The 25896-nt window shown below is 45.0% G+C and overlaps 1 protein-coding gene across 1 annotated transcript; it reads right to left on the bottom strand.

Moving 5' to 3' along the window:
- Positions 1-78: 78 nt before the first annotated feature.
- On the bottom strand, positions 79-24191 carry LOC103798123 (ankyrin repeat and BTB/POZ domain-containing protein BTBD11; the record flags this gene model as incomplete). The annotated part of the gene is made up of 10 exons (XM_009070366.1): positions 79-192; positions 3739-3807; positions 4967-5048; positions 7070-7172; positions 7867-7972; positions 19153-19331; positions 20786-21006; positions 22643-22778; positions 22887-22980; positions 24090-24191. Coding segments are annotated over 10 exons (1206 nt in total), but the record flags the coding sequence as incomplete, so codon positions are not given.
- Positions 24192-25896: the final 1705 nt, after the last annotated feature.

The raw sequence follows: 25896 nt of genomic DNA, 5'->3' as shown, positions 1-25896 counted from the left end.
ATATCTCACTACTTAGCATAGAACTGCCCTACAAGTATGACAGACACATATCACGGAGGCACATGCAGTTATTTTTACCTTGGCATGATTATAAATATCCACGCAGTTTTCTGTATTGATGCTTTTTGCACAAATGATCTCACAGTGTCGTTGTAAAGCTTCAAGCTGGAAAAATTTAGCAGCAGAGAGAAGCTAAAAAACAAAACCAAAATAAACAAAAGGCAAGGAAAAAATAGTCAAAACTGCTGAGCAGTATAGAATCAGAGCTTGATTCTTTACTGGTCCATTAGGGTTTGTTTTTTTTCTGTCCCTGCTTCTGTTAGTATGAAAGTATTGACAAAAAGTCAGATTGAGAAGGTTGCTTGGTTGCTTCAACCCCTTGCAGTCCCCTCTAGATCACATTATGGGGAGCTGCACATGCAGAGACCACCACAGGCTGCTCAGATCTATATGCTGACTTTGGAATGGGGTGAGGAGGAGGTGTGTGTGTGAGAGAAAAAGGAAACAGCAGCTTGGAGAATCTTTGGTCACTATGGAGAAATGAGTTTGCAAGGAGGGACCTGCAATTACATTCCCCCAAAAGAGGTTCTGGTTCAACCATTCCTCAACCTGTGGCTGAAAGAGAGCCTGGGCTGGATGTGGGCATGTCAGCAGAAGGGGCAGGGCCAAGACTATAGAGTAATTCAAACCAGATGATGATGGAGACCTCAAAGCAACTTTTCAATATCTGAAGGGCCTACAGAGGAGCTGGAGAGGGACTCTGTGTTAGGAACTGCAATGACAGGACAAGGGGTAATGGCTTCAGACTGAAGGAGGGAAAGCCTAGGTTGGATGTGAGAAAAAAAGATTTTCCTGTGAGGGTGGTGAGCCAAGGACATGGTGGCTGCCCCGACTCTAGCAGTGTTCAAGGCCAGGCTGGATGAGGCCTTGAGCAACCTGATCTAGTGAGGAGGTGTCCCTGCCCAGGGCAGGGGGTTGGGACTAAATGATCTGTAAGGTCCATTCCAACCCTTAAATTCTAGGATTCTATGACCATCCTGGGCAGTCTTAGAAATCTAGAGGCAATAAACCTCAAATCTGTCACCTCAGCATGCTCAAAGAAATGGAATCACATCTCCATATGGTTCCTGTTCTGTCTAGGCTACAGGCACGGAAACACTTTCTGGCTCCATGTTAGTCCAAGAAGTGGGTGAACAGGAGGATACAATGCAAAGGTAAGAGGCATAGTTAACATTCATGTTAGTGTCATGTGTCTGTGCCACTGCTCTACCATGGGTCTCCTGCCACCCCAGAACTTCAGCTGACCTTCCTCTTTGGTCCTGCATCCACCCTATGGCTATACTACCTGCACTGGCACTGCATTGGGATCTCTGCATGCCTCTGGGGTGAAAATGCCTTAAGTTTTGAGTTCCCCAACTGATTTCAGTAGCGCTAAGATTTCTTCTAGTACCCCCATTCTGTCCTTTTACAGCCGGGAAAAGGCATTTTATTTTCTGGCTTTCCATGGTAGGTCATTGTCTCTGGCTTAGGAAGCAGGCTGGGGTTCTTCCCTGCTTGATACCTTGTTCTAACACAGCCAGAACTTAGGCCAAGCTGCTCAGGTCTTTAAATAGCATGTATTCAGGCCTTTATACAGCCCTTATTATCTAGGACTGCAGGACAAAAAGCTATAAAGGGGCTCTCATGCTGCTACGTGGGGGCACTGGGGAAGAAACAAAAACCCCTGAAAGTTCCATGACATTATTGTGACTTCTCCTATGCAGTCTGCTCCAGCTCTGCTTTAATCCCATAAATAAATCCAAGTGCTGTAAATCTGCAGTGCTGATGTGATAGCAGCCAGCTGGCCCCAATTATGAATTGCAGCAAAGATTTCTGTGGAGTATTTCTGGTGCTTCTTGTTATCATATTTGTTGTAATAAGGCAAGTTGCTAAATACAGTTTTGAAAGATAAAGCAAAAGCCTATTCCAGCTGCCTCTGTGGCTCAAGCAGTCATGTGCTGGTTGGTAATTACTTTAAACTGTGTGGAACCGTGGCCAGATCTGTTATCAACAGATCAGTCAATCAGTCATACTTTCTTGAGTCACAGAAGTTTGGAGACGTCACAAAAGTAGAGCAAGCCTCCAGCTGAAACGCAGCACAAGCTTTTTAACAGCCTAGGTGATAACACACACATCTCTATAAAGTCCCTGCACTGCCTGGTCTAAGACTCCTTATTCCAGAAAAGGTTAGGAATTCAGAAGTTCCTTCAAAACTACGAGTGAAATAGAGAATTAGTGACCTTTTCCTATACAGCTCAGAGAGTTGATGTAGGTATGCTTAGTTAAAAATCCACTGCCTGCACTGGAGAGGCATAATTTCAGTGCTGACCAGTTCCATCCTCTGGCTGCAGGACAGAAGTGTCATAGGGACAGTCTAATACAGGAACAATAAAACAGAGATAGGACATGCATGAATGGAATGAAGCTGCAGCAGAGGAAGTGCAGACTGGACATTAGGAAAAAGTTCTCTGCTGAGAGGGTGGTCAGTCACTGAACAGGCTCCCCAGGGAAGGAGTCATGGCACCAAACCTGCCATGGAGCACAGAGTTGGACTTGATGATCCATCCCTGTTCACCGTCCCTGGAGGTTTTCAAGATGAGACTGGATGTGGCACTTAGTGCCATGGTTTAGTAACCATGGTAGGATTGGATTTGATGATCGCAGAGGTCTTTTCCAACCTGTCTGATTCTATGATTCTATGATCCTTATGGGTCCCTTTCAACTTGAGGTATTCCATGACTCTAATGATCATGGTGGCAGACAGTACACTGATGATTACCAGCTCTGATTTGACTGTTTACTGACCTGGATTCTTTATGGTTGACATCATTTGGTGATTGTCAACAGAAAAACACCCTGAAGGACTATTAAGAATTTGCTCAAATATCTCTTACTTCTATAGTGCTGGAGTGGTTTGGCCGATCATAGCTGACAATGATGGCTCACACAGGCTGTGGTTGTGTGGCTGCACTGGAAGTTCAGTCAGCTCCAGTTGGCTTGGTTTGGCTTTCACAAAAGGCCACAATTGCACCTGGATGTTTTACATCCAGTGAGAAAGGGACAAAGAGGTCTCTGTATCTTAGGGAGCAGACCATAGTTTTATTCAGAAAATGTAATGGTCACATGCTTGAAATTGAACTGAACTGTGACTCTGGTGGGATTTTTCTTCTGGTTAAAGCCAGCTACATGCCCAAGAATTTTCCCACATAAGTAACCAAACCAGATGTTTTTAATGCTACTGAGATAGGTCTGAATATATAAGCCTGGGCTAATAAACCAAAAATCAGAGTGTGGCAGAGGGAATCTGGGCCAGCTGGAGCAGAGCACCTCATCTCTCAGGCTGAGAGAGAAGAGATGGAACACTATGCTGCCAGGAATCGCTTCCAGATTTTGGTAACACGAGCTTTGTCTCTAACCAGGTATTTTTATTTCAGATACTTTTTCGCTTGATGATCCTAATTTTTCTAACTCTTTCTTCTTTTGACAGTCAACTTCGTACTGGCAAAAGTTATCCTAATGGGCAACCAGCAAAGAAAGAGACTGTCTCCCACAGGACTGCAGACAGCTTGGGCACTCCGGGTGAGGCACTGCTGGCTCTCACAGGAGTACTCGTGTCTTGCCCAATGGCCATGTGCCCTTGGGTGAACACATGGATCACTTAGCATTGCTCCCACTGCAATTAAGATAAATGTCTCTTACCTCCATAATTTCATTATTTTTAATCAGGAGTGACTCTGCACCTCCATAATACAGATACTGCATAACCAGCTGCAATAAAACAACGGGAGCGTTAATAAAAAGCAATCCAAGGCGTCAGGGGGTGATGTAAAGATTGCAGGCAATACCAATGCTCTCACCCAATACAAGGCTCTCCAAATACTACCATGGATTTGGAGATAAAACTGGCTCAAACCTCCTGATTTCAAGGTATATTTGGTTACTCTCTCTCTCTGCAAAGTTCAACACTTCCTTCTCACAGGCAGCCTAATGCCTCAACCCTCACCCTTACCTTGTCTGGACTGTCTGATAAGCTCCAAACAGTTTGCAGGAAACCGATTCATTAATTCTGACTTTTCTGTGTGTTTCCCAGTATGTTAAGTACATCACCGATTCAGGCAAATACAGCATATATAATGGTTACTCCTCTATTCCTTCCCTGGCAGTGGCACCCCCACCTTCACCCAGCTGTGTGTGGGCAGGCATGGATGATGAAAAAGAGTGGAGGCGGCTTTGCACTGCAATACAAGCTAGGTAAGATCCCTCTGCAGGGAGCTTCAGGTTATTGTAAGCAGCTGTAAGAGCTGATAGATGGAACTGTCTGAGCTCTGACTCAAAGGGAAGGATACCCATGTATGTATATGCTACAGGTATAGAAAGCAAGCTGTGTTTTCATGGCAAAAAACTGATTGGAGAATCCTGCTTAGGCAGGGAATGAACCGTGTCTGGAAAGGAAAGAGCCAACTTGACAAAAAAGCATCATATCCTTTACCTTGCCATGCACTGCTCTGCCTGCATAGCCCATGTGAGGGAAACACATTCTACTGTATCTGCTCAGGCACCACATCTGCAATCAACAGCACTCTGCAGCTTAGTGTATGAGTGGAGATGAAGCCTGTGCTTGTGAAAATACTATGTTTATCCAATTCATAGGAAAGAGCCAACTTGACAAAAAAGCATCATATCCTTTACCTTGCCATGCACTGCTCTGCCTGCATAGCCCATGTGAGGGAAACACATTCTACTGTATCTGCTCAGGCACCACATCTGCAATCAACAGCACTCTGCAGCTTAGTGTATGAGTGGAGATGAAGCCTGTGCTTGTGAAAATACTATGTTTATCCAATTCATAGGTGCTAAGTTGGACAGGGCACCTCCAATGTTCCTCTTACAAGCCCCATTCAAGTTCAGTGTGAGAACTGGCTTTTACCTGAAAGATGGGGTACTTCACGTAGTTGATCTCAATGCAAGTACTATCAGATGAGGGTTTGCTAGACAGCAATGCTTTAAACCTAAATCAAAAGGAGCAAAATTGAAAGACCAGCCTGATTATCTCTGTGAAAATGGTACAGCAACACCAGTACTAAAGTGCAGTGGAAGGACAGCATCGACTCTTGCAAAAACAGTACATAAAAGCAACAAGATTTAGACACTGATATGAAGTTCACAGCAAAAGGAAGAAGCCTCTCTCTAGGAGATTTCAATTTGGAATTTTGGACAAATACATCTAATATCACAACAGAATAAAATATACATCGGAAATTCAGATTCTGTAATGAATTACAAAGCCAAAATGATTTTATCTTTTATCTTGGAGGCAACATGATCCTTGCAACTTTTCAAACCTGCATGTTCCTTTTCCAAAGGAGATAAAAGTTTGGCCAATGTCCATTATGCTGTTATAAAAAATGTTTTGGAGCAACATAGTAAAATAACTAGACTAAGGCTTTTAGTACTACTATATAGGCTCAATACAACTGTGTATAAAGAGGCAGGAGAGAAAACTGGATAGGTTGCTGTTCTCTGATTATCAAAACCTGAAATTCAGACACAAGTTTTAGGAAAAGAAGACACATTTTAAGTTAATATTTGCAGATTTATGAGATGTATACATATGTAACAAACTACTTCTCAAACCCAGATATTCCCATTGATCAGAAGGTGAAAATGGAAAATGTGCTGCCACAAACATCTTCCCTTGTCCTTTCTCTCTTTGGTAATTCATCTGAGCTTACAGTGGCAGTTCAAAGCTTGGCTTATCTATCAAGACCAGCCCTGGCTGCATGGTAACCTTCTCCATATCATGACTGCATCTTCTTAATTAAAATGTGGGTAGCAATTCATTTGCTTTCACTAGTGTCAAGCTCTATTACGAACACAGTTTAGCAGACTGAAAGCTGGAGTTTGGAATACATTTGTATGTCTACCAAGAAGCTCTAAACCAAAATACCCATTTCTTCATTGAAGGCAGGATCAGATGCTGCAGTTGCTTTGTGCAAATCTCTTTACTCTGTGCTGTGGGTTGGCAGCACAACTAGCATCCCACATTGCTCAAATTATCCAAACTCAGTGGCTTGTCCTTGCCACACCTTGAAATAAGCAACTTTTCAATATCTGAAGGGCCTACAAGGAGAGGGACTCTGTGTTAGGAACTGCAATGATAGGACAAGGGGTAATGGTTTCAAATTGAGGGAGGGAAAGTTTAGGTTAAATATTAGAAAAAAGTTTCTTCCTGTAAGGGTAGAGAGACACTGCCACAGGCTGCCCAGGGACATGGTGGCTGCCCCAACCCTGGCAGTGTTCAAGGTCAGGCTGGATGAGGCCTTGAGCAACCTGATCTAGTGAGGAGGTGTCCCTGCCCAGGGCAGGGGGTTGGGACTAGATGATCTGTAAGGTCCATTCCAACCCTTAAATTCTATGATTCTATGATTTATGTAGGACCAGCTAAATTTGTTTAAGAGCACACCTTTAATTAATTACACAGCTCTGTACAAATAAGGATTGTGAGCAAGGTTGGTTTGAGGTGGGTAAGTCATATTCAGCCTTCTGAGCACAAGGAACAGACTATAAATATTGCCTTTGTATACAGTGTGATGTGTTTCACAGCTATTTAGTTTTATTTAACAACTGTCAAATGCTGTTAATGAATTGTGTGATAGTAGCTTCCTTCTTTTCTGGAGAATGCCTAAGCTGATACAAGGCAGGATTTAGCCACCCACAGGATAAATTATTAAGAACCAAAATATTAAAGGCTCCTGTATGATGGAGAGCTGGATGCAGCCACAAGTTCCATGCAAATGTGCCTTAGTGGAATGAAGTCAGATACATGGATCATTTACTAGCTGGAAACCCAGTGACAGAAGCACTTGTTAAACACCTGGCAGATCAACAAGCTGTGGAGATGTTCTGCTTAGGAAAAACTTGAAGATTGGGTCACTAGCCCTCAAAGAATTGTAACTGCAGCAAAACAACAACAAAACCATAAAATGAAATTCTGTCTTTGCTAAAAACCAGAAACATATCTATATTTTACCTTGGTGATGCAGTAAATAGCAATACTCGATGTGCATAAAATGGTCTTCCTTCCACCAGAAATGTAACATCTGACATCTCTTTATTGTTAAGAAAATGGGGATCTAGAATCACAAAAAAAAGGAAACAAAACCCCCCAATAACTTCAATTTGGAAGAGGTCATCAACGTACTGAATATTTTCCTGTTTTGACAAAATAAGACACTAGAATAGAAGGACATTGTTTTTAATGAGTAAAGCCCATAAAAATATTTTGGATAGCCTGAGACAGAAGCCTCTCAGACAACCACATGGAGTTCAGACAAAGGCAATTGAAAGCTTTGACTCATGCTCATTTACACCCTATTAGGCCCTTCTCCCTGTGCCTGGAAGTCTTTGTGTCAAGAGGAAGAGGGTCCTGGAAAATTGCTGGGCTCTTCTCTGAGACCCCATAAACAATGTGGGCTCTGTCAACCTGGCTGGGAGGGCTGTGCCACTGCAGCATCACCTGCAGCCAGCCACGGCAGTTTGAGCTCCAGACAGAAATTTGGCTCCAGCCCAAGGCTTGGACCTCAGCCTAATTAGCAACACAGACAAATCTTTGCAGATTTATGGTCCCACTCTAACGCACCTGATGACCCTGTCGATTTCAGTGGGAGTTTCAGGTCAGGCTAAGTGTGGGACCTTTCCTTTTTCTAGTTCTGCATTTCAAATTCAGGTTTTTCTCTGACTCATGGCCCCCTCAAGCACCTGGCCAGCCACGCAGACTTCTCACAGCTCTCCTTGGAGAGCTGACAAGTAGCTTCAAGTCACGCTCACCTAGGCGGGAGGTCTGCTTACGCTTAATTTCCACCAGCTTTGGAATCGGGTAGGGTCCATAGCAATGAGTGAAAATGACAGAGAGCTGCTGGCTGATCACTTCATTCTAAGCAAAAGAAAACAAATACACGCAAGGTAAGCTTAGTATGCAATGTAAAATCAGTATGCAAAAAACATGGTAGGTTGTTCTCACGAGCTGCCTCTTTTTAAAGTGAAGAATGTGATTGCTGAAGCTTTATTAAAAATCACAGTTTAGGATTATCAGTGTTTGTTAGGAACTGCAGGTCTCATTTACTTGATTGCTATGTCTCCTGTAGGAATCATTTAAAATGAAGAAGTCTTCTCCTTGGATGAGAAGTCTTCTTTTCCTAACAAACTCTTTAGCCCCATTCCCTCCACAAAAAACCAAAGTTCCTTTACAACAGCGATTATTCGCAGACTTACTGTACTGGAAAATGACATTTTGTCACTCTTTAGAACATGGTTATTGATTTACACATTTTGGCAAACGAGAGCTTTAGAAAAACAGATACAGCTGGACAGTCTACATGCATTTCTAAATGCCACAGTCTCAGACAGACCCTTCACTTACAGACTGACTGCAGCATCACACACTGCCACTCATTAAGTCCCAAATGGTTCATTATATATTTTATATATATATAACTCTTTTTATATTCTTATACCACTGGCAGGACATGAACACCACTGAGAAAGCCACCAGACCTTCACAAAACCAGGTCTGGTCCCTGGTCTTACCCATTTCCACCCAAACTCTGGCGCCAAGGCACCCACAAAACGCTTTCTTAAGCACCTTGAGTATTTATATGCCTAAGCTGCACAGGTAGTGAAACAGATTTTTAATGCTTAACTGCCTAAGTCCCAGCTGAAATGAGGATTTAAAGCTTTGGCAAATTTTATCCCACACTTCGCTGATAATCAGAGCAAGTCTAGCCAAGTTCAACAGTACCACACTGCTAATTCATGATGACATCCTTTAACTACCCTGCTGGGTTGGTGACTCCCTTCCACATGAGGAAACTGTGAAGATGAGACATTTAGATATATGAGATGGTCAAGGCCAAGGGAATAAGGAGGTAGGGGATAAAAATCATAAATGGTACTCTAAAAAGATGTTCAGGCTTCAGGAGCAGAAATTGAAGCCTTCCTTGCTCTGAGTGCATTTCAGCAGTGCTCCTTAAATCCCACGAGGGACAAGGAGTGGCAGAGAGGCTGTAATGACTCCCTTACTGAATCTAATCAAATAGGGTGGGAAAGGGTAGAGCTGTTCCCACACAGGCATATGCTGATGTCAAAGGAAATTACACGCACTCGCCAGCAGGCAGGAGTTGGCTCCTATTGCTCCGTCAGACGTAGCACTGAAAGAAATGCTAAGATTAGAGAAATACTGATAGTAAGAGACACCATTTAGCACAGCGCAGGGACCAGTCCTCAGAGAGGGGCTCACTGCTGTGCCTCTGAGACAAGGAGGATGTCTCACCCCAGGAGCATCTCGCTGTTCAGCATCTTCCAGCCAGAGCTCTGCAAAGGGAGTGAATCACAGGGTGAAAAGAAAAGGAAGATTTAAGGCCAGATTTAAAGAAGGAAGTGACTCAGCTGCTGGGAGGGCTGGGAAGGAAAGCTTTAGACAGACAGGGCAGAAAGAGCAATTGCCACCGGCTGTGCCAAAACGCCACGGTAGACTGATCCTGGTTGGATCCAGCAGATGTTAAGAAGTCAGGAAATACAACAGAGGATGGGGATAATTCTGTGGTTAGAGCAGAGGGAAGTTTCGGGAGAGGAGAGGCATAATTGGAGGAGCAACGCTCACTTTTCCTCACACTGAATAAAATGCAGAGTGACTGTACTAAGGAGGATAATAGCTCCCTCTTGAATTTGCCAGGGTGCATAGGTCCTGTCTATGCCACTGAGGCTTTCGTGGGTTCCACGAACTCATCAGTCCCAGCAATAGCTGTGGCTAGGCAACAGCTTTCTGAAAACACACACATACATCAATGAAGACAGGGTGCCTGTGGGAATGTGCAGGTGGGATATCTGGGTATTGACTTCTCAGTGCCTGGTTAGGAGCTGGAGCACCTATGTACCATGGTATACCATGGTATACCACGGCACCATGTACCAGGATGTCCAGGTGCATCAAGACCAGGGAAGAGCAGGCCAAACCCAGTCACACAAGTGGGAGAGGAGGATCCCTGCTTGCAACTCCAAGCAACACGACAAACTGGCCATGCACACAGACAATCCCACAGGAGTCTGCCTATGCAGGTGAGATGCTGCCAGCTGTGTGGGTCACCAACAGGGCATGAACCCTGTGGTGTGCAGATACAAGCCCATTAAAAAGCCACCTTGCCCACATGCTTGTGAAAAAATTGGTGTAAACTAAGCTCAAGATGTGATACATTCACATGAGAGATGCTCAAGGACCCTGACACACAGAACAGTGATGGGACAAAGAGAAAACAGACCTTAGGATTGACACATCAGAGAAAGCAGGGTCATGAGACAGAAAGTGGCTTCAGACCTCCAGCATAGAACACTGATCTCATTTGGCAGAGAGGAGGTTGGAGACCTTTGGCTTCTGTCAATAACAGTAAATACTTACATCACATGCCACCCAAAGGCCAAAAAAAGTGCTCACCAAGAAAGCTGAAGCATGTGTTCATTTAGAGTCATTACTAACACACAGCAGCAAGGGAGGGGAGTGGTAAGCTGTTACAGCAGGCCAAGTTCTTCCCCGCAGCCAAGCTCACAGGTCTGTGGCCCTGGATCTGCTCCCCACAGAGCCTCTGCTGGTTTTACCAATAAACCAGGCAGAAATAGGAAAGAGAAAAGGGATGCTTTGTTTGGAACTGGACGGCTGGGGGAAAAATTGGCTTTTTTAAGCCAAATCCTACTCCTGGAGCAGGCTGACTTGGGATGCCTGTGAAGCAACTGGGAAAGCCCATGACCTGGGGCTCCAGGAAGAAAGGAGGATGTGTCCAGCCTATTCAATCTTGCCCTTTGCACAGTGCCCACACCAAGATGCTCAGAAACTCCCATTTAAGCACTGAGATAGAAAATTCTACCCAGTTTATCCCATCATTCTATCAACCTGAGTGTGAAAGCCCAGCTGTAAGAGCTAACTGCAGCAGTTGTGGGCCGTGATATTAGCACTGGAGGAGAAAACCAAAATTTGTTTTCTTGCTACAGTTTGATGTTGGAAAACATTGTGTCAGGATGTGTGAGGCTGACATTTGGAGCCAGGCCAGCTTCCTTTTAGACACGGGTGTTCCTCTGCAGTCAAAGGGAGACAATGCATATCTTCTCCTGTGGGAGGGGGAAGAAAGCTTGGCATAGGATATAATAAAAATATTTACCTAGCCATGGGCTAGTTTACAGATAGGCAAGAGGGAACAGGGAACAACAGTGACTCTTCTGAGGGAGATGGTGCTTCCAGCAGAGCGCTGGGCAGTGAGCAAGCAACTTTGCTTTGTAGATACAAGCAGTCTCCTGACTTGAAAGCATTCTTCAGCAGAGATCTAAAGGAATTCCCCACCCCTGGTGAATGCACTTGAACTGTGAGGGGAATTCATAAAATCTTTTGAAGCAAAGCTAAAGGCTTTCAAGTTGTTGGACCAGAAGAAGACTAGTTGATTGATCTGAAGAGGTGAAGACCTGGATGGGAAGTGCAGGGATGTTTTTCCTGACTGTTCACCTGATGAAGGTCTGTGGCAGGATTCAGGGAACTCTCCTTCAGACTTCAGCACATACCCTGGGAGAACTTGCTCCATTCCAGCTCACCCGGTTCAACCCAGCCCAGCCATTCTGAGATGTGGTCCTACAAGGTCCTGGACACAGGTGGGAAATACATGGTCAGTTTTCTCCAGTACCTGTGCAAGATATGTGTCCATGCTCCAAACTCTCCTGGGTAAAACTCATGTTGGAGACTGCTCAAACCCCACTGCTCAGTTCTCCCAGTGGTAACAAGTTAGGCTGCTTTTCTTTACCTCTGAAATCCCAAGCAGTACTTTGGGTCTTCTTTCTACTGATGTTACCCTCACCAGCTCAGTTCCATTAGTGCTATTTTAACCAACGTCTGTCAGGCCCTCAAGTTTCTCTACCACAAAGCCCAAACCCAAAAGCTCACCACATCAAGGCAGAAAAGTAAACATACTTACTCTTCTGGCCTCAGTGTCTGCCTGTTAATACACATTTCCCCACCAAGCTGAGAAACCACACTGCTCAGGGGACAGGGGTTCAAGCAAAGGTATCTTTTCTCCCCCTGGTCCTGAGGATGCTGGGGGTGACCCAGTTCTCTGCTAAAAGCAGAGTGGCAGAAGTGCTGTTTCTAGTTCCCCATCTCACACGTGGTCCCCAGCAGCTGTTCCAGAACTGGCAGAGTCTCAGGACATCCCAAACCTATAAACTTCCTTTCAGGACGTGCTGGGATACCTTTGAATTAGTCCTCTATTTATGCTCCCCTTTCCCAGAAAGAGATGATAAAGAGTGAAGGGCTTTTTGCAGACCCCCAGCCCTGAACACCGAAACTCATTTGAGGCTTTCTTTGCCGCCTCAGAACCTTTTCCATCCTTTGCTCAGGTGTTTCTGCTACATTCCTCTTGCATAATTCACTTCAGCCAACTGCCTCAAAACTGATTAGAGGGCCACTCCTAGATGGTTATGCAGGACACACATAAGTAATACTAGTCAACAACTGGAAAGGTAGGGAAGCCCCAGAGGTTGGAGGTACAGTTAGAGGCAGTGAACTGCATAACAAAATTGGTTTTGTTAGTTCTGGGCTCAAGTCTTTCCACTGCAAACACAAACGGAAAAGGATTGATCACAGGTAAGGCACAAATGGACCCTTCTGTTAGCTTCTGGGAAAGCTGCCAAGCTTCCCTTTCAAAAGGCTCTTTATACCACAGCTGTGCATTGTATGTAAAAAGCTCAGCTCCGCGGGCACAGTCTAATCCCTGGGTGAGAGCCCAGAAAAGGGCAGGTGTCACATCCATGGTATTTATTTGTTAATGAAGAAACGGCTCCTGCCTCTGGCAGGGAAACATTTTAGAAGGTAGCAGAGGGTAGAAACAAAATCAAACCTGTGTTAGTATGAAGCTGAATCTGTGTTATGAAATCACAAGACAGGGTTAAGAATCTGTTATTCACATGCCACTCAGTACCTGGCATTTGCATCTCACATGGAGAATGCACCATGTACATGTGTGGATAACTTGTGTCCTGGTTACTCTGAGCTGTTTAGACACACAAGGACTACAAATGACAACAGGCAACGTTACAGATCACTGCAATTACTTGAGAACTGTGAAACCTGCCTTACAAAATCACTCCAAGTCCCAGCCAGAAGATCAGTCACTGAAGTGCTGGCTGGGAGCTCAACTGACACAGAGAAGGGCATTAGCCACTCCATGGAACCCCTAAGTGGGCCCTTTAGTATCCTGGGACACCTTCAGGCTTATTTTTAGTGCAGGTTTTGGTGTGCTTGTCTCCTCTGTTGAAAATCCACATTTTCTTTCAGTACTTCAGGCATCAGCCAAAATATTCCATTTCCAGGTATTAATTTTTGCAAGAAAGGTAAAATATTATGTGGGAAGCAAATATTCTAGTGAAACCTGTCATTATAATAAACCCTCCATTTTCTGTTTAAAAGCAGTTTAACAAGGAAGTAAGAGTTCACCCATCAAAGAGGGGTCTTTTCTGACTGAATCCAGGCAAGAGAAGCACGCACAGCACTCTCCCAAGGGAAGACTATCTCCTGGGAGACCATTATGACCCAGTGACTGCCCCAAGGCTGTGCAGGATTCACCCGTCCTCTCTACCTTTAGCCCTTCCTGCAGAACAGAGCAGTCTGGCTTCACACAACAAAACACAGCTTCACTCAAGTCCATCTTAAATGTTCATTTCAGCCCATCATGAAGCAATGGACAAAAAGGGGGAATTTTCCACCTCCATCATCCAGCGCCACTTTCTAGGTCACACGGAGACCTCAGGGGAACACTGATGTTTGCTGACCACCATGCCTGCACTTTGTAAGAACAGATGCATGAGCTGAGTCTGTTGACACTCTCTGAGGAACCTCTCCTAACATTTGTTTTAGAGGTGTCAAATCCAAGAAAAAAACACCCCAGGGCAAGAGAGAAACAGAATGCTCATCTCAAGCTTCAGCTTCTGAACCTTTTGCTGCAACAGAACACGCAGGTGTTTCAGTCTTTCCTGCTGCTTTCTGTTTGTTGGAAACTTGAAAATACTTTTACAGTAGCTACTGCATCTGTGACAAGAGCTACATGGTGCTATTTCTGAAAATCTAAGTTAAAAAAAAACACCTCAAAACTTCACTTTCCAAAAGATTTTGGATTCCAGCTGGCTAAGTTACTGCTGCAAGAGTACAAGCTATATAGGCTAAGTTTCTCAGGATACCCACATGCCTGACTCCTTCTGGAATTTTAAACCCAGTTATTGTTCTGAAATGTTATCTATTCTCAAGAACTATAAACACCAGACTGATGGGTGTCACTCAAACAGAAGAGCCTGCACACTCCTGCACATTTCTTCAGCTGTCTATAGGTGCATTTGTAGAGGTTGGGAAACTCCTAAATTTGCAAAGTAGTTTCCTGCATATTTCAACAAGTCTGGCTGCACAGTGTGACCAACACCTCACTAATGGGCTAAATTTTAAAACAAACAACTTTGTCACAGGCAGAAATGGATGGGAAGGATGAAGAGAAAGTGGCAGAATGCAAGAGAGTTTGGCAATGAAGGCCAGTGACATCCTGGCCTGGATCAGGAACAGCATGGTCAACAGGACCAGGGAGGTGATTCTGCCCCTGGACTCAGTGCTGGTGAGGCCACACCTTGAGTACTGTGTGCAGTTCTGGGCCCCTCAGTTCAGGAGGGATATTGAGGTGCTGGAGCAGGTCCAGAGAAGAGCAACGAGGCTGGTGAAGGGACTGGAGCACAAGTCCCATGAGGAGAGGCTGAGGGAGCTGGGGGTGTTCAGTCTGGAGAAGAGGAGGCTCAGGGGAGACCTTATCACCCTCTACAACTCCCTGAAAGGAGGCTGGAGTCAGGTGGGGGTTGGTCACTTCTTCCAGGCAACTAGCAGGAGGACAAGAGGGCACAGACTCAAGCTCTGCCTGGGGAAGTTTAGGTTGAATATTAGGATGAGATTTTGTTATGGAGAGAGTGATCAGGCTTTGGAATGGGTTGCCCAGGAAGGTGGTGGATACACCGTCCCTGGAGGTTTTCAAGATGAGACTAGATATGGCACTTAGTGCCATGGCCTAGTAACCATGGTAGGGTTGGACTTGATGATCTTGGAGGTCTTTTCCAACCCCGTTGATTCTATGTTTCTATGATCCCCCCTATGACTGTTCAAGCTGTTTTTGTCTTGGGCAATAAACTAGCAGGAATACCCATAGTCCTAAGCCAAGTTTTCCTGGTGTGAAGCACCTCTAGCAGCTTTAGGTACTTCAGTACCTAAACACTTCAGTACACGTGCTCAAGGCACATGTGGACTCATGCATGCACTTCAGCAATTCATGCCCACAAGGGATCCAAAGAAACGGAAAGCAGCTCCTTACCTGTGCTACAGGGGAAAGGGAGAAAGCTATAAGAGAGATCATTAGGAATTAAAAGATTGCATGTTTTCTCAAAAACACAGGCCAAGGACAAGATGATGCAAATTGCTGCAGGCAGGAAAAGCAGTGGATGAAACGGGCTCATAACCTCTTACAACTGGCAACATTGCTGGTTCATCTGCATGGATGGAGCTGGGTAAATTTAGTGACAATTCAAGCACATGTGGAACTCCAGAGTGGAAACCTAAACCCAACCTCCTCCAAAGTCCACATGTGTTCAGCTTTTAAGGTTGTGGTTTTGAGTTTCTCTTTTCAGGTCGTGGAAATATCAAGGTCAAACTCAACACCTCCAAGATTTTTGCAGACACAGGACAAAGAAACATCCCTGCACATTCAGTGCATTATCCTCCAAAGAATATCCCTGCAAAAATGGAAGAGCTGACCTGCAAGCTTCACCTCAGGCAGTACAAGCCCAGAGACCTGAGTGCAGCCTCACACAGCTCTTTCAAAAGCTTCTGCTTGGGGGGGCGCACCCCCTGAGCATATCCACTTCTCAGGCAAATATGGTCCTCTGATGTGAAGCAGGAGGGCAATCCAGCTCAGAGCCAGCTCAGGCAATGTGAACATCAGCTGGAGGCAAAGGAGAACCTTCAGTGAGGAGTTAGGGTGAGTTTTCTCAGGCTGTGAAGAGCACAACATAGATACCAACAGGCAGGAATTCAGCTGCATCTTCCTATCCTTCTTCTGTAACAAGATTGCCAGTGTCATCTTAGCTTTGAGGGATTCAGCTCTGCTCTACAGAGCAGCTGAAGTTTAGCTCAAGGCCACTCATTCCCAGAAGGGTCTCTGGCTTCTGCCTCACATGGCCCTGTCCAAACCACTTCTAGCAGGTTATGTGTGTGTGCTTGTCTGCCAAAGAGATTCAATCAATCCCTAAATGGCAGTGCCTTTCCTCCCCACCTCATGCCCCAAAACCATCACCTTGTAACTGATAGTTTTAATGTCAGAGATTTCCTAGTTTGAGTTTTGCTTGCTCTAAGGAAAGTGCCTTTAAAACTGAGCTCTCCATGTCTTTTCCACAGATGCTGCTTTCACCAGAGTACCTTATCTCTGGTCTTTGGTTTGGTAATGACCCAAGCTCGCTGCATGACAGCAGTAACCATAGAGGGAGCAACTGCAGTGTGATTCTCTGCCTATTCTCGCATAAGCTCTGCCACTTCTCCACTCCCCACGCAATTCTCAGTGGTGCAGCTGGTAAAGACATTTAAAGGGATTAAAGGAAATGAAGGAGTTCCATTCCACTGAAAGCCACCAGGAGCTGGGTATAGAACCTTCATTAGTGCTTTTGGAAGACTTCCTCCAGGACTTCAGTGCAGCAGTGAACAACTGATGTGCAACCTATACACTGTTCTTCCCCACTTATTTCACAGCTTGAAGAAAGGCAATAAAATTAGGGACTTCAGCTCAGCCAGTTTTGCCCAATCAGCCAATTTTTGTTGCCATTCTGTGTTACAGCACCAGGACTTCTGTAAATTTTACTTTTATTTCTATTGTCAGCATCCTGGCATGTAGATGGGAATGGAGTGCCACACTGCCAGCCGACAGGACACCAGCGTCAGTGCTGGCTGGTGGCAGAGCTCCCACACAAACCCTCACATCTGGACCCCCTGGAAACAGGCATATTAAAAAACATCTATAAGAGAAAAGGGATTCCTTATATTTGATGGTGTTCTTGTAGGATTTGGTTATTTTTTAAAATGTTTTCATTTCTGTAGTATTTGTCCATTTTTGTGTGGCCTGGGAATGTGCAAGAACATTTTGTGTGACAGTGCAAAGTAGAAGGTTGAGGGGAGAAGGCTTCCTTCCTACCCTGAGACCTGCCCTATGTTTCCATATGATTTCTGGAGCATTTTCTGGCCAAATTACTCAAAACTATGAACTGCTGTCTGGCTTATCCATGTTACCACAGCTTCTGAGGACTGTCACTCTATGAGGTGCTGAAGATCTTCCTATTACCTCAGTTTCCCTGTTGGTAAAAGGAGGATAAGATCTTCTCCCATGTCTCAACTCATTAATATGAGTAAATTGTTCTGAGATTATGGGATAGTTGGAACTACTTATAGGAACACAAAATGCCATTTCTATTAGGTACAAAGTTGCCATGCAATTAAAATACACCGAGCATCACAATATGTAGCAAATGGGACACCTTGTTTTACATCAGCCAAAAACTGCTAAGTGGCTCTGTGCTTCCTAGTTGCTTATTTTATACTTTATGCCCTGAAAAACTCATTAAGGAAATGTACTGGGCCATGTGTAGCAAGAGTCATAATCTCCCACGAAGTCTCCAGCCCACAGGGAAAAGGATGTCCATGTGGGCAAATCAAGGTCCTCTCTCCACAGCTCTACGAAATGCAGAGCTTTACACTTTGCTGTTGAAAGAGGGATGTGAACCACAGTTATGGCCCTTCTGCACCTCTTAAAGGAGATTTCTATGCTGTGGATATACACAAAGCATCTCTGCTCTCAGCCCTTCCAGAGAAGGGGAACAGAAGATCCTTTAAATCTCAGCTTTTCTCAGCTGCCTTCTACAGAGTGACCAGGGAGAACTTTTATTGGCTCATTCTCCTACAAATGAATTTATTTACATTCCTTCTGAAGGGTTGCATAGAGTCTTTCACCATTTCAGTCCGGGAGAGCTTTGTGCAAGGCCGTTTGGACAAGACTGCTGCAATAACTCATAACATTTGCAGACAATTTGTAAACCCTTACGGTGTCCCAGAATGATTAATTATTTTCTCTAAGAATATGAAACACTGTATGAGTGCGTGTTTGTGAATATGCATGAAGACAGGCAGTTCCCCCAGGTCCAGAGGCAGGAATAAAGACCAGCACAGACTTCCTCTTGGTCATGGAGAGGCTTTTGTGATACTTCAGTTGTTTCAACCCTCCATATTGTAGGTTCTAATTGAACCCAAAGCAGAAGGTAGAAGTCTTTATTTGTTTCCAGGTATCCTACAATAGACTCTGGAAGGCCTAGTCTAACATGTACAAAATAATTTATTCTAATGATGATCACTGGCCTTGGCTTCAGCCACCCAGGAGAAAAGCAATTAAAGTCACCCCCTCATCCTAGATTACAAGGCCTAAAAATGTCAGCTGAAAGAATAAATCTGGAGAGACAGCAAGTACAAACACTCACACAGGAGATTTAAAAACTTGTAGAAACCAGTCTCCCCACAAGTTTAAGAGTCCAAATCCCACATGAAGGGAAGAGAAAGTCACGTGAGAGGGTTAAAGAAATCCAAAGTAAACATGAAAATTAGCATGTTGTTGCATGGTCCTGTAAAACAAGCTGGGTAAAGTTACTCTTTGAGTTGGTTTGGTTATCAACATCTCCTGCCGTAATGCAGTGACCCTTAATTTCACCACTATGCGTCAGCTTCTGTTGTCTCTCCAGCTAATTGTTACCATCAGTATTAAGCTGTTCTAGCAGGAGAAGTGATTAGCTTGTGGGTTTATAACCCATGCTTCCACAGTGCAAAAACCTGAGATGCACAACACAGATAATAATAATCCTGTGCAGTCTAAACAAGCTTTGAGAGAGCTGTGCAAAAATAACATTGCAATCCTTGTGTCTTACAGGGTGGGAATAAAGCTGATTGGCTTTAAAATGCAGAATTCATCCTACCTTGCTGGCCTTCAGTATCTCAAACATCAGAGGCAACCCCTGTGTGATAAGCTCCTCTGTGTACTCTTCTTCCTGAATGGACTTGAATTCCTTTAGCAAGCACTGGATGAGGGGTCGCCTGTGCTGCTGGAAGGATGTGCGCAAGGACTCCAGCCATGTGTGGAGCGTCCAGGGAACACCTACGGACAGAGGTCAGAGCTCATTCCCAGCTTCAGGGAAGGATGTGCTCTTCTGCTTTTTTTACCTTTACTTCTGTAAAGATTTTAAGCAACACCTGCCAAGTTGCACTAGAAATCTAATTCTGATTTATCCCTGATTGAGAAGGCTGATGGTTATCAGTACATCCCAGACCTAACGCATAGAGGCTTTCTTCCAAGAGCTAAGAGAAGACTGTGGTCTCTCTGCTCATCTAGCCTGCAGCTTCTCTGCTGAGGCTGCCAATTTGTGGTAATTGCTGTGGTGTTGTGTTGCAAAAACCTTTTGGAAATTAGATTTACACTAGCTCATTTGTTTCAATGTGGCCCTGGAGAGCCATTAAATGGTAAAAAAACCCTGATTTTGGTCACTACCCACCAGGATTCAAACCAGTGGTCTTCAGATTAAAACTTGCTTCAAGTTTAAGCCATGCGCTCTCCTGATCATTAGCATTTTCCCTAAACAGCACTGAGGGAGTTAAGCAGATCAGCCTTTTCAAGTAGATTGTCATGGCAGAATCACTCTCCAGGAACTTATAGGGAACTGCTCCCATGCACTGAGCGAGAAAGCACATGGACCTAATGTACCTCTGCAGGCATGAGGCTGGATGTGACCTAGTTTCTGCTCTTGCAGAACACAGCGGGAGGAAACACAAGCCTGGTGTTTGGCAACTAGAGGTTTTCCTTTCATTTCAGAAAATGTTCAGTGCCTGGAGAGCATCCCTACCACTCTCCTCTCATTTATCTCCAGGTCTTTGCCTGCTCAGCCCATCTGGCAAGTCACCACTCAGCCCTCCACACACCCTGGCCCATGCCACATGTCCCCAGGGCTGGAGCACCACACCAGGCAGAGACATGCCAGGCAGTTGGGTCTCTCTTTCTCTCTGAACGCAGATCAGTGGGGACTGTAAATACACAGTCCTGACTGATTCCCCTCTGTGTTACCCAACCACTCTCCTCATGGGCAGAAGCAACTTCCCAGCAGGCTGGTATGATGTTCAAGCCCCACACTGGCAAACTTGGCACACCAAGGAGTCTGTTCCCTGCTCCTGCCCTTGGATGCTCATAAGTCTCAGAAGATAAAGTTGGTTTCATGGTGGACTGCTTGATGGCAGAGCACAAAATAGCAAAAAAGGAGCTGTTGGAGGTGGCCCACAGCAGCTGAACACTGTTCCAGAGCCTTACCCACACTCCGCCATGCAGCAGTGCAGATGTCTGCTGGTGGAAGCCACTGTGTCCTACAGAAAAGAGCCGGTGGCTCCCAAATAGGGTGTGCTGTGGAGCTGAAACCTGTCAGATCTCCCCTCCCATCACCTTCTGCTTCCAACAGAGTTAAGGAAGGTGTGACTGTGGTCCGTTTAAGCACAGCCCGTCAAGAGAGATGTGTTTCTTACAGTGGTCCCTCCTGGACGAAGGAAAGAAAGGACACCAGGACTGACCTATGCTCCGTATGTCAATGGTGACATCCACGTAGCCATGCTCGGCGCTGTGGTACATGGCCTCCTTCAGGGCTTTCAGCTTGGCCTTGCTGTTGCGGCTGGCACAGAGTGGAGCTGCTGCCGAGTCAGGCAAGTCTGTCCCCTCAGCCAGGATCTCCTCCAGAGACAGAATATCGCTCTTCTCCTTCTCCGGCTGAGCAAGCAGCTTACGAAAGACATTCCTGTCAATCACAGCATGACAGAGCGAGGGAGAGAAGGCAAAAGTGGAAAGGAAAGGGAGAGTGATTCAGTGGTTAGGCTTTCATTGTATTAGGCATACTTGCTGTGACATGGCAAGTTTGGACACCTATCCAGGAAACTACTCCAAGGAATGGCAAAACCAGCTGAAAGCAGACCCGAGGCAAGCACAGCTCCTGCTAGCCCACCTGCACTGCCTGGGACAAGTCTGCAAGTCACTTCTGTCGCAACAGGAACCGTACAGATGTCACATGGGTGGCAGCATCTGATGGTACCAGAGACCTGTGAGTTACATGTGACTCAAGACTTCTTCAACAATCACGGAAGGCCGAGGTGCTCCTGGACAAACTCTCAGGACTTCCACCACAGAGGCCACCTGAGAAGGGAACTGCCTGGAGCTACCGAAAGCACTGCCACTCGATTAACATTCAAAGCAGTCTGGGAAAGCTGGAGCAGCTAGACATTCAACAAGGCAGTCAGGGCAGGTTCAAGCACATCCGGGACTACCCTACAAAGCCACGGATCCAGTTGGGCCATCAAATAACAAAGCCCAAACATAGAGACTTTGTGCCCTTAGGTTCATATCAGCATAACTTCATCAACCTCAACAGAGTTTCTCTTGGGTTTGCACCTGTGAGAAGAGAAACCTGGTTGGCTCCCAGCCCACCTCCCCTGTACTCTGGTGTCCTCCCCGCACCTGCTCAGACCCCAGCATGGTGTGTCCCAAACAAAATTAGGGCAGAGAGGGAAGGAGGAAGGTGTCTGTGAGTGGTATACAGGTAGGAACATCAGAGCCAGAGTCTGTGACATGGACAGCCAGCAGCCAAACTGAGGAGAGCTCCAGGTCTTCCTCAGACATGTGGCTTCCATTCATGCTGGCTGAACGTGAGACTCCAATAACCAAACTGTCCTCTCTGCCCCAAGGATCCTTTGCAGGCTCCAGATGGGCAGCGCTGTGTGAACCCACCCTGACATGCCGCTAGCATGTTGTTAGACTGGCAGCTCATCTCTAAGCAAACGGAGGGTAGGTACTGTCTCTAACCTGTATCTATGTTCCTCTGGATGGCTACAATCAGAAAAGCAGGAACGTGAAGATCATAATACTAATTCATTATACTGCAGTCAACTCCTGAGCGTTCCCAGACCATGCATGCCAGGTGCTCAGTTTGTTACTTCTTTTTGTTTTTAATTTGCAGCATACATACAACATCAAGACACATATGACTGTACAGTAAACACAGATGCAGAAACTCTATTCAATGACAATTAAGGCTGCAGCAGTACAGACATGATTCACTCAAACCTGAGAAATGTGTCAAGAAATTCACGAAGGAATGTCTTTGGCATTCCTTTCTGCCACCACATCAGCTGCCATTTAACAACCATTGCATTGAACACACCACAAGGAGTCCTCTTCCTTTTTCCTTTTATATCAGCTATCAAAAAGCAACTTGTACCACCAACTGATTAAATTCACATGCTAGCAGAAAGCCTCACATCTCTGCTCAGTTGGTAGCATGTTCAATTGTTCATGCATAAATTTCACCCATTGGCTCAAACCGGATGCCCGGGCCAAAAATATGCACTTCAAGGATGCCACTAGACTTGTTCCCACTCTACCTGTGTCCATGTGCAGCAGCCTGACTGAAAGAGTTCATGTCACCTTGTGGAGTCATGGAAATGCCGTTCCTGTACATTGTTCCTATCATGGGGTCAGCTCCTCGCTCCAACAGCAAACTGACCAGCTCAAAATTTCCTGCAAGTCAAGAGATGCATTTTTAGTTCTTTTAAAATCCAGTATTTGCTCACCTAAACCACAAATCTCAGCTGAGGAATTGCTACAGTGAGAGGAGAAAGTTCTTACCAGCAGCTGCTGCCAACTGTAAAGGAGTTTCAGAGTAATTTTCCTCTCCATGTTCCAAGGAACCTTCTACCTTTGCTCCAGCATCCAGTAACAACTAGAAAGAAAGTTTACCATTTAGAGCAACTGGGGGTATCACAATTTTCAGAGTTCATGAACAGTGACAAATGAGAATCTAACACTTCTTATCTGCAAACCAGACACGATGGAGACATGTGACATGCAAGTTCTGTCCACTGTTTAACAGAGACAAACTGATTCCTTTTCTCGCTCATTGTACACTGCCAGACACCAGGAGCACTAGTGTCCAACTCCAGAGCCAAAAAAGCGTAACCCAGTGTTTTTCAATGCAAAATGGAGTAAGGTCAGTGTTTGGAAGTAATGCACTGAAGAAGGAAGAAGATTGACCCAACAAAAGCATCCTTCCTTCATGGTCTTCTAGAAGCCCAGCACCATCCAAAAACAGATCAGATTTCAATTGCCTCCATCTTTTATATAAAGAAATGGCAAAAAGAAAGGCAATTCTTATGAACCAATTGCAGCAATAAGTCCAAAAGTTGTGGTCTCCATCGGGGACATTTCCACATAAACAACAACAGTGCTGAAAACAAGTGGCAAAGAAGAGCAGGATGGAGCCTGCATTCCAGCCCCCTCTTGGCCATTGCAGTCTTGAGGCCTTCACAGTTTTGGTGCTTCATTAAGTGTGCCACAGACACAGCTATTTTGAAGAATAAACCTTCTCTGCTTTTGAGATGCCAAAGCACAGAACCAGCACATCCCACACAACACCTCGATGAGGCAAGGAGAGCAAAGGCTTCTCCAGCTTTGCAACAGCACAAGGGCTGTTGTCCACTTGTCTTCCACCAAGGCAGTGGTTTTGTGTTTGCTAGGAATATATAGTGCAAGAAAGTGTAATGAATGAATAAACAAACATATAAAACAAGTGGTCAGGAAGGAGCACAAGGAGTTGTCAGACTTTCTTTGGTGCAACTTTGCTTTAAAATTGTCCTATTTAAGCCTCATATTGGTTCAGGTTTGAACACTGTGTTTGCTGTAGAATAAGTCTATAATACATCAGTACACTCTTGAAGAAGCAGAAGTAACCAATATGAGTATGACAGGAGGATACTGGTTTGAGATGGATGTAATTAGAACTGAAGAGGAGAAACAAAAGAATGAGATGCAGGTAGGGAAATACAATAATACCTGAACTACAGGAATATGTCCATGCAACACAGCAAATGTCAGAGCTGTCCAATGGCGGGTCTCAGGGTGGACGGATGGGTATTTATGAGCAGTACTGACAACCTACAAACAAATTAAAGTTATTTTTTTAAAGAGCTATACGTAATAAAATTCAGCTTGCCTGAAAGCCAAGCATGTGAGTGAGTGAAACAGAAAACCTGGGAAAGGTGCTTTATAAAACAATTGGCTTCACTTTTAATTTTTTCCTGCAAAATTTTTTTCTCAGTATTAAAACTGTTGATGCTGATTTGACAGCTTGAATTGAGGTCTTACCAAATGAAGTCTTTTACCAACTACTGTAGCTCCATCTAAACCACTGACCACCAGATTCTTTTGCACAAGGGCAAAACATCCACAGCTGGTTACAACAGCACACACTGGGGAAGAAGGGATGGATCAGGACACTTACAGCTAAGAAGTGGTCCCACTGACTTCTCCAGACCATGTATCAACACTCCCCAGTCTTGGGATTGCTCCAGGCCCAACCAAATTTCTTTGCACTAAGTCTCTTGTCCCTCTGTCATGAAAGACACTCCACAAGCCCTACCCGGGAGTTCGCAGGCATCCTTTTGGGCTCCTGCTCTCCCACCAGAGTTAGAAAGAAGTCTGAGAAATGATGGGGCAGAGTAGCACTTCAGAAACCTTTAAAGGAAACTCCCTTTCACTGCCTTCTCCTGTCTGAGTTGAGTTAAAGGTGCAGAGTGATGACAGTTAAATGAGATGCAAACTATATCCTTAGAAAACAAAACGCTATTTTTCACACTGATCCTTCCATTTTCTACGCCTTAGTGCCTGGTGCCTCTAATGGCATTGGGGAAGATGAATAACTATCCTCTGCTTCAGTTTCCCTGTCTTAAAGATGGGGGTATTAATATTGATAAGGTTGGCAATCTGAGACTGCACGCTCAGATGGAGTATGACACTAAGATTCAAAATCTTGTTATTGATCTTCAGAGGAGGACTAAAATGAGAGTAAAAGATGCACTGTCTCTGCCTCACCAGCCAGCTATGCGTTCACTACCTTGTCTGCAGTACTTTCATCCATGTAGGGGGGCAGGGCCAGTTATTAAATACTCAGCTCCATTAGCAGCTCGCATTTCCAAGCACTGCATGCAGCATTTTTCTAGAAGCAGCCCCTCAGTCCCAAGGGCAGGGATGAGGGCAAAATCTGAAGGGCCCATGCAGATCCCACAGCTTGCTACAGGAGTGTGGATCTGCACCAGCACCTGGCTGTTATTGCCCAGATTTGCCAAGGAGAGAGCTCAAAGGGCAGCAGGAGGAGCATGGTGGCCTCTGAACGGAGCTTCTTAGGGTCTAGGTTTGCTCAGAAGGAAAAGGATCAAGCAGCTTAAGCCTTGGGGTTTAGGATGTAGAGCAAGAGCAGCAGAGGGTAAGGATGGGCAGGACCATAGTTTACTGAATGCATCCAGCTACTCCTCAAGCACAGGTTCCCACCACTGTTAGAGGCAGTCCATGGAAAGCGGCAAAGAAAATTAAGTAGTTTTAACTCCTTTGCTCCTTTGGTTTTTCTTTTGGTTAGAGCTCTTTCCAGCCAACATGGTGTTTGCAAAAGACCGGCAACCAACTGGGCTTTTAAGGCCTCAGTTGAGATTTGCTGAGCAGCTACAGGTCCCACTGACTCCAGAGCAAATTGCAGCTTCTCAGCACATCTGGAAATGAGTCCATTTTCACTAAAAATGGGCAATCAAAAACATAGGCACCCAGCATTTCAGACTACTTTTGGAAACAGTTATATATATATATATAT

Source organism: Acanthisitta chloris, unplaced genomic scaffold (assembly GCF_000695815.1).
Source record: "Acanthisitta chloris isolate BGI_N310 unplaced genomic scaffold, ASM69581v1 scaffold44652, whole genome shotgun sequence".
NCBI lineage: Eukaryota > Metazoa > Chordata > Aves > Passeriformes > Acanthisittidae > Acanthisitta > Acanthisitta chloris.
The sequence above is the reverse complement of the archived record's forward strand: the minus strand, read 5'-3'. Positions and strand labels throughout refer to the sequence as shown.